A 9,658-nucleotide genomic window follows, 5' to 3' on the forward strand; every position below is an offset into this window, starting at 1 on the left:
CTCCCAGGGCTGGGAGTTAACTCTGCTGCGCTCCATAGTTTCCCCCACTTATTGACTAATTGAAATTCCATTGACTAGTTGATTAAATGCAATTTAACATCCCTAGTTTGCTCCAAGGTAGCAAAGTCTGTGCTAGTACTGGTTTCTGCTCCCCAGGAGTGTTAAAGTTCTTTGAGAAGGGAAGGACTGTGACTCAGGCTATGTCTAGACTGCAAAGATACCATGTTTTAGTGCATATAACAAAGTTTTACAAACCCCGCAGCCCCCCCATGGGGTATACATATCCACGGGGTATACAAGTTTATTTTTACTTGCCTGGGTGTGAGCGCTTGTCTGCGCTCTCTGTTCCCCCCCTTCTGGAGGCGGGTGGGTTTCATCTGGCCACGGCTGTGCAGAGCTTGGACGCGAGCGCGGCTCCCCTCCTGCAGTCCGGCCAGCAATTACCAGGTACCTTACAGTAGCGTATATAACCCGAGGGCTATACACATGCGCGGGTTATCTTATACTTTTTTTATACATTTAGGAAAAACCGCAGATTATGCACGGGTTATACATGGGTGTGGACTATATATGCTAATTTATGATAATTCGGACAAAGATACGCAAATTGCAAACCACAATTTGCATATCTTTTTCCACGTTTCTGTCGAAAGAGGCGTTTCCGAAATTTGGCGGATCTACACAGTGCCAAATTTCGGAATAATCTGCTCTTTCGACACATCCCTTCTTCTTCATAGAACAAGGTTTACAGGGATGGTGAACTCGCAAATTTTCCTGAAAAAATGGACACGTTCTTTGGATGCAGCATTGGTTTTCCAGGATACCTCCAGAAAAGCGCTGGAGTCTAGACATAGCCTTAGTCTGGCTGTCTCTGTTTCTGCTTGTGTGTAGAGCAGATGTGACTAGCCGCCTCAGTTACTGTGCATATTCTGTTCTTCTCTTACTGCTATTTAGATCTTTGGAAGTCATTGCTGGTCTGGAAAGTAATAGCAAGATCTTCACTGTTTATGTGCATGGATTGCTACAGCTACAGGTAAGGAGGCATGGAAGAGGGTGATAAAACATTCCGCACTTATTCAGTACGCTGTGTAGTTGTAGTTGTAGCTGTGTCATGGTCCCAGGATGTTAGGGAATCTAGGTGGGTGAGGCCATATCTTTTACTGGACCAACTTCTGTTGGGGTATGTCTACACTACCACCCTAGTTCGAACTAGTGTGGTAATGTAGGCAACCGGAGTTGCAAATGAAGCCCGGCATTTGAATTTCCCGGGCTTCATTTGCATAAAGCCGGGCGCCGCCATTTTTAAATGTCCGCTAATGCAGACTCCGTGCCGCGCGGCTACACACGGCACGGACTAGGCTTCCTAGTCCGAACTACTGTTACTCTTCGTGAAATGAGAAGTAACGGTAGTTCAGACTAGGAAGCCTAGTCCGAAGTACCTAGTCCGTGCCGCGTGTAGCCGTGCGGCACGGAGTCCGCACTAGTGGACATTTAAAAATGGCGGCGCTCGGCTTTATGCAAATGAAGCCTGGGAAATTCCAATCCCAGGCTTCATTTGCAACTCCGGTTGCCTACATTACCACCCTAGTTCGAACTAGGGTGGTAGTGTAGACATACCCTTGGGGAAAAAGACAAGTTTTCGAGCTTACACAGAAAGCACACAGTATGGTGGGATCACAGAGACCCAAATCCACAAAGGAATGAAGATTCCAAGCTTCCTTTGTGGAGCTGGGGCAAGAGTGCTTTATAGGTACAGGTTGTACCTCTATAAACTGGGACTCTCTGGTCTGGCATCAGAGAGTCCCAGCACGCTGAGGGGACGCAGGAATGGGAAGTGTGTGGGGGAGTCTGGCATGCAGCCCAGCTGGGCTGCCACCACTGGGAAGAGGGGCCCAGGAGTCAGGACGCCTGATGCACAGCTCAGCTGGACTGCAGGAGGCCGGGGGGACCAGGAAGCTTGGTGAAATAGTAGGGCCAGAAATGACATCTGGGAAAATTCCTCATCCGTGACCAGTCAGGTCCTAAGGGTGCTGGACTAAGAAGGCCCAACCTGTATTATAGAATTAAACTTCTCAGCCCAGCTCCATTCCTCTCCCTGCCACCCTCGATGAATTAGGGAAATGTTATTAACTTCATTGTAGGATAAAAGATACCATGAAATTAAATGGTCACCCAGGAAGTCTATGTCAAGGCTAGAAGTGGAGACCTTATCTCCTAGCTCCAAGTTCCCAAATTTAATCACAGAATTAATAAAAACTGTGATACTAATAATAGTGAAAACCTAAAATCTTGATTGTACCATCTCACAGTGCTTTACCACTGGGTAAGTAGCATCATCTTAAATTCTTGGAAGGAAACTGAGGCATGGAGCACCACATGCCCAAGGTCACTCACCAGGACAGTGACAGAGTAAGGACTAATCATTTGATTTGTGCTTGACTGCTCTAACCTGTAGACTACATGGCCTTCATACTCTAATAACATCAAGCCAAGAAACATATATAAATAGAATTGAATAGTACCAAGCCAAACACACAATGCTGCAGTGTAAATATTTCATCAGCTCCCTGCTCTCTGAAACCACCATGCACAAGTGCTTCGAGTGCAACCTAACAATAGTTTTTTCTGTTTTATGCTTTCCCTTACACCCGGGGTGGGCAATAAACAGTATGCAGGCCAGACCTGGTTCACAGAGTTATCTGAGTTTCTGCAGGCACGGCCACTCACAGTTCACTGTTCCTAGCCAATGGAAACTGTGGAAAGTGGCATGGACCAGACCGCCACTTCCCGCAGCTCCTATTGGTTGGGAACAGTGATCTGTGGTCACTGACACCTGCAAGCTGCCATACTTGTGGATGCTCAGGGTAAATAACTGTGGCAAACTGCGTCCGACCCGTGGGCTGCTTATTGCCCACCCCGTCTTGTACATTGGATAGCAGTTTTAGTTCCCTTCCTCCCCCTTTTGTTTTGAACCTACAGGCTGGACAATACACCTCAATATTTGTGGACAACAGCGCAGGAGCTTCCATCACAATTCAGAATGGATCGGATTTCATGGGCATGTTTATGGGCATCTAACCTGGATGTGGACCACAGGTTGGGTGGGGAAGGACATGACTCCAGGAGCCTTGCAACACACACTTGACTGAAGAAACCTTTACTTTGACCCTAGAGGACTGCTCCCTGTTAGCCATTGGCATTTCTAATACAGTGAAATAAAGAGCGTTTCCTTCCACCGACACTCAACTTGCTTTTCAGAGGTTGCTGCTGTTAAATGTCTACATCAGTTCTGCCTACAAATATACTTTAAATAACAATAATAATAATAATAATTAAAAAAAGAACTGTATATTATTTAAATTGTCTGTGCTTCACCAAAAGTTCACAGCACAATATACCAAGGTCTGAAAAGTGTTACGTAATAACACAATAGAGCTTGCATCCAGCGTGTCTTGGGAATTGATGGGTTTGCTTTGAGTTTCTTTGCAGACTAGCTAACAAAAAGATGGATTCTTTGTATTTGGGAGGAAGAAGATAGGGATTTGCCAGCAAACTCTGCTAATATCATGCTTTGGACAAGCTGAAACCCCCCATCTTCCCTCCCGACTCTTGGATGACTGGTACACAGCGTGCTGACTGCTTTAACTATCATCAAACTCAAGCATTTCCCACTGTAATTCTGGGGGCCCAAGGACTTAAGCAGAATTGTTACTTTGTGTCCAAGTCGTTCCTTAATCTCTTGACGAAGCTGAACATTTTGTGTTGGCTGCAGGATGACTTTTTAGGGCAAGACAAACAAGCAAGGGCAACAGTTCTAGCCAATTCCCTGCTTCCTTATATTCTTATGTTTTAGTAAGAGATATATGTATATTTTTAGTCACATCCATAGATGCAGCATCGCTGGGACACCATATATTAAGTTGTAAACATGTCAGGTACACAGTGCTAGTTGCCAACAGAGCTGGAAAAGGCTGGGGATCAGAGGCCCAGACTGGCCATGTGAAAGCTGTCATTTCATTTGGTGCTAATTGGATGGTGTAATTGATGAAAATGCATGATTGATAACAGGGAGTGCCACTCTCCAAGCTAATGCAAGCACCATTTAGGACTCAGCTAAGTCCTGTTTCAGAGGTCTTGTGAATCTCCCCCGGAAGGCACCGAATGAGCAGCTCACAGGATCAGTGCTTGTCCAGACTCTAGTTTGCACAGGTTGGTGTCTTAATAGGACCTGTAACTCCCAAATTCAGGCATTCTCTGTTGCTAAGGTGTGAAGTCCTGATGCTTCTGAAGTCAATGGGAGTTTTGACTTCAACGGGGTCAGGATTTTCACCCATGAATGTGGAGATGCAGAGTCCCTGTGGCCCAAAAAAGCAAATTTGTTGCACCTGGGTGTTGGTTCCAGGTTCAATAGGTGGGATTTAGTTAATGCAACCCCGGCAGAGAAATGGCGCAGTCAGATAACTCTAAAGAGACATTGGCAAGGTAAAAAAGAGGCTTGATGATCCTTTTAACATTGATCTCAGCAGATGAGAAAATAAAGAAGAAAGATTCCAAATCCCTTGTTTTGGGGTGTTGTATTTTTCTAATCAACCACTCTTCTCCCTAGGCTATGAATGCAAAGAACCAAAGGATCCCATTTTTATGGCCCCAGCAGAAATACAGTCAACTCTTCCCTCTGGTTTTCTCCTTCCATAGAAACAGCAATGTTTCTCCACGCTCCAGTGAGGCTGGAGCATACAGAAGATTTATTTACTACGCTGTGGGGAAAGTTGCTGTACAACAGAAATTGATTCTTTTGTATCAGTTACTTCTAAACCCAGGGGCTGTGTCTAGACTACATGGCTCTGATGACGGAGCCATGTAGATTAGACAGATAGGCAAAGGCAAATGAAGCCGCTATTTAAATGATCGCGGCTTCATTTACATTTACATGGCTGCCGCGCTGAGCTGACAAACAGCTGATCAGCTGTTTGTCCGCTCAGCGTGCTAGTCTGGACGCTCCCCTGCCGACATCAAAGCCCTTTGTCAGCAGCCCCGTTATTCCTCGTGGGATGAGGTTTACCGGGGCTGCCAACAAAGGGCTTTGATGTTGGCAGGGGAGCGTCCAGACTAGCGCGCTGAGCGGACAAACAGCTGATCAGCTGTTGGTCGGCTCAGCGCGGCAGCCATGTAAATGTAAATGAAGCCGCGATCATTTAAATCACGGCTTCATTTGCCTTTGCCAAAAAAACAAATCTACATGGTTCCATCGACGGAGCCATGTAGTTTAGACATACCCAGGGAGAAAAGCTATTTAGCACAGAAGGTGTGTGCGTGTTATGTAATTTTCAGTTTGCTTGTAGTGTTGGAAAACCTGGCCAAAGAGTGTCCCTTTAAACACAGGCCATATTAATTGGTCTAATCAGCAGAGTTACATGGGGATGAATCTGTCCCAGACATGGCTACAGCCATTTGAGAATCGCTGGCAGTTATCAGCTGCCAAAGTGTGTTGTACACTGTTATCCTCTCACTACACTTTAGTAGGCCGATCCCTAGGATCAAGGAACTGGTGATAGCCCAGTCTTGAATGGAAATTAGCAGGTATTGACTGATTCAAGGGCATTATTGGTAGAGAGACACACACACACATCAACTGTGAAAACAGGCCAAGGATATAACGGGGACATACAGACACACATCAGCTAAATGCAATCAATGAAGACAGGCCATGGGCATGTGTGCGTCCATATACTCTCTCTCAGCTAACCCAAGTAGTGAAGACAGACTATTCACACTGGTCCTGGCAAGCAGCCTATAAATCAGCATGTATCCCTATCCCGGTATTTTATATTGTGCAAATACTTGTACTCAACAGGGCTATTTCATGCGTGTCTTGCTGCAGCACACTCACCAAGTGTTGTGCCATTCCGTGTGCTGTAAGACATGAACCATGAACAGTTTTGCTGCTCTTGGCAAAGGGGAGTTGAAAAAATATTTATTTTGTTGTAGAACTAAAGTGCTTGTCTGACGTTGCCTTTGTTTTATTGAGTGGGTGCTTCTCCCTGCTGATAGTCACCGTTGGTTGGATTTTGCACTTTTTAGCAGTGATGCATGGAAGAAACGCCTCACCTTCAGCGGATGCCATCTCCAGCCCTGGGGAAACTGATCATGGCTGCCTTTCTGCTCCAGTGGCAGAGAAGGGTAGGGCCTGGGCAGGACTCAAACCCATAACCCATACATAACTCCCACGTTATTTATTGATAGTATGACAATGCCTAGTGGGCCAAGCTGAGAGAAGGCCCCATTGTGATGGATACTGTACAAACTCATAGCAAGAGACAGTCTTTGCCCCCAGGAGCTTACAGGCAAAATATACAGAGGGATGAAAATATGAAGGGAGAAGAAAGGGATTTGACATGCAGTAAAGCCAGGAAAGAAACATGGTCTTCTGTCTTCCAAGCTATCCACTAGACCAGTGTTCCTCAGCCTTTTCGATACCAGGGACCAGCTTGCTGCCTTCCTAAACTGTGTCCGAGAGATCTCTGGGACCAGAGCTCTCTGCAGAGTTAGTCACAAAATAAGCATAGATATTAAAATTCTAACTCTAACAAGTGTCCCTCGATTTGATTTGCTTTTGCAAGATGTCAGAACATGTTGTTAGCAGAGCTGAGTGGGTCTAATATTTGTCTTCCTTTTACAGTAAAACCTGTGTTATCCGGCACACGTGGGAAGTAGGGCATGCCAGTAACCTAAAAATTCTGGTTATCTGAGTTGGGGGGCAGGGGCATGGGAGCCGTGTAGGGTCCGGGATGTGGCCTGCTGGGGGGGCCACGAGCTGCCGGGGTGGGGGGGGAATGTGGCCTGGTGAGGGGGGGTAGAAGCCGGGGCGGGAGGCAGAGATGGCGGGGGCAGGAGCTGCAGGCGGGACGGGGAGGGAGCTGGCTTGCCAGGGGTGCCAGGAGCCATGGGGGGAGCCGAGATGCTTGCTGCTTGCTTCCGGCTGCCGTTCGCCCCTCCCCCAGGTACGTGCTGCATGCTCGTCTGAGGAGCGGCCCAGCACTTTTGTTTCCTTTTTTTTTGTTTTGTTTTGCTTTTCCCAGCATCAGAAATTTGCCAGTTTGTACAGTTTTCCAGATGCTTAAGTTCCAGATAGCGCAAGTTTTACTGTATATAGAAATTAGATGCAGGACGCCTGTCAGATAATTGCTAAATGATCTGCCAGAAAATTAGAGTTTTCAAAGTGCTTAAATAGCCGCCCTGGAGTCCTGGTTAAAGCTGACCACCCCCCTCAAAATCTGCAGAGCTGGTGCACGGACAGGGGGTTGGGAAATGCTGCCCAGACCACAGTTCCTCTGCAGTAAGCAAATCATTTGTGGGAGGACCGTAGTGCTGGTGAAGTAGTTCCAACAGGCAGCCCCAGGGGGACTGAAGTCCTCTCTTGGAGCCTCATCCCCAAGGCCCCTGAAGTCAATGGGAACCTTTCTCATTGACTTCAATGAGCTTTGAGTAGCCCTTCATCCTCAGCATAAGCCAGTACAGAATCTTCCCCATGTGTTGCCCTGTCAGTGATCACCCTGAATATCACTGAAAAGCTGCTACTTTGTCCCTCATGGGCCATGGCCATCAATCCGAGGGGGACACATTAGAACAGGGCATGGGCAGCAGGTGAAGGCCCAGCTGGGGAAGGCAAGCCCCACCCCTTTCCCCCAAAGCCACACCCCTTTTTCAAGACCACGCCCCTTCAACAACCTCCCCCCTCAGCCACACCCGGCCCAACCCAAGTCCTCAAGCCTGATCCTTCTTCGCCACCCAGAGGGCCAGGATTGTTGTGCTGCAGTCCTAGCCCTTCCTGGCAGCCGCAGAGCCAGACTGCCATGGCTCTACTCCTCCCTGGTGGCTGGGGAGTGGGGCTGTCACACTATGGTCCCAGCTCTCCGGGGTGTCCAGACAGTGTAGGCAGTTTTGGGAAGGCAATGCCTTCCCTTGCCTATGGTACCTACCGCCCATAGAACAGGGGTCTGAAACTCAATTTACCTTAGGGGCAGTACCAGTCCTCAAATCCTCCTAGTGGACCAGCTGGAACCCCCTCCGGCAGAACTCTAGGAGGATGGGTGTCTCCCTAACCCCTCCTCCCCCCCAGAGTCCCTCGGCCTTGCCTACCACTTCCAGGCTATTTAACAACTCCCTGTCCCCAGTGACTGTCACTGCTCCCACCCGCAGCACAAGGGCCCTAACTTAGCAACAGGACGCTAGCTCCATGCCACTGCCGGTACGTCCGTGGGGCCCGGGGAAGGTGTGTGTGGAGCCTTCTCCGTCTGTAGGTGTAAGCTGTGAAACTATTAATGCACGTTATGAAACAGACTCAATATCAATGATGCCAACTCACAAGCCTCCTGATAACTGGGCCTTTTTGTTTTCCTGGCAAGCTTCAGCCACGTTATTAGAATTAAGCCAGATCTGGGAACTTCACTACCTGATGCCTCCTGCCCTATTATAAGCTGTGATCACTCCGGGACCTCATGGGTCCAGTTAAATTACTTTTTCAAAATATTTTGCAGGCCGGACTGGGGAAGTGCTTGGTCCGCAGAAGGTTCCCGGGGCCTGGAGTTTAAGATCCCTGTGTTAGAGAGAGATAGCCCCTCCAAGGGTAAGACAAAAGGGGAGATAGGCTGTGAGGAGTGTTGGTGGCAGAGAGCCAATAATCAGGAGACTAGCAGTGAGCTGGGAGTGCACCAGGCTCCAGAATAATAGCCACTTAAGTGAAAACAGAAAACTCCAAAGCAGGACATGGCTGGGGCAAAGGCATGGAATGGCCTGAATGCTGTTTGGATGCTGAAGAGATTGATGGTATGAGAAGCAAAGTCACAGTGCTCCTCTGTCTGTCGCCATAAAATGTATACTCCCAGGAGAAATGTGCGTGTTTGGGAGAACCTGAATTCAGCAGGAAGGAGAGGTTGTTTATAACAAAACCCTTGTGCCCCAACCTTTGGTTTAATGGCCAAAAAGTATAAATCCTACCCAAACGGCCCCCCAGGGGAGGGGAGTTGTGGCAGGACAGAAGGAAAAAAACTGAAACAGGCACAAGGGAAACGGCTTTGTTTTTCTCCTCAGACCTGTCAACAGGCCGGTTGGAGTTGTCAGCATTTGTAGGCTGTCAGGATGTAAGAGGTTATCCGGATACCTGGTAAACAGGCGGCTTATCGGCCTGCTTATCAGGTAACTGGTTAACTGGCCTGGCTGGCTGGACCTTGCTGTGGGGCCGGGGCAGCCCCCACCACCTGAAGCTGCAGCAGGGCCCGGGGCAGCAGCTGGGGCCAGAGGACCCCCTGCTGCTGGAGCAGCCCCCATGGCCACAGTCAGAGCAGCCCCCATGGCCAGGGTCAGAGCAGCCCCTCCAGCCTCAGCGGGTCTGGGGGGCAGAGCAACCCCCCCCCCCCCCACACACACCTGTCACCCCAGTTGCAGTCTGTCACACAGGGGGGAGGAACTGCCACAGGGTTAATTGGTTAAACCAAACGTTTAACCGTTTAACATTTTAAACATTAATTATCCCTATTGTGCAGGACTCAGAGAGGCGAGGCTTCAAGCAGGGGGCCGGGGGCGGGGGGATGTATAACTCAAAGGAATGGCATTATGGAATTGAAGGAGCATGGACCAGGAAGGGGGCTGCTGTGTGACT

The 9,658-nt window shown here is 48.5% G+C and overlaps 1 protein-coding gene across 1 annotated transcript in view; it reads left to right on the forward strand.

The window, feature by feature from the left end:
• C1QTNF12 (C1q and TNF related 12) overlaps positions 1 to 4,877 on the forward strand; it is a 44,940-nt gene extending 40,063 nt beyond the window's left edge. The window contains exons 7-8 of the mRNA XM_006127143.3: positions 955 to 1,033; positions 2,980 to 4,877. Of these exons, the coding sequence (XP_006127205.2) occupies positions 955 to 1,033; positions 2,980 to 3,078 (178 nt within the window). The 3' untranslated portion in view covers positions 3,079 to 4,877. The remainder of the gene's footprint in view (positions 1 to 954; positions 1,034 to 2,979) is intronic.
• The last annotated feature ends 4,781 nt before the right edge of the window (positions 4,878 to 9,658 follow it).

This window comes from Pelodiscus sinensis, chromosome 24, assembly GCF_052426305.1.
Source record: "Pelodiscus sinensis isolate ZL-2025 chromosome 24, ASM5242630v1, whole genome shotgun sequence".
Classification (NCBI taxonomy): domain Eukaryota; kingdom Metazoa; phylum Chordata; order Testudines; family Trionychidae; genus Pelodiscus; species Pelodiscus sinensis.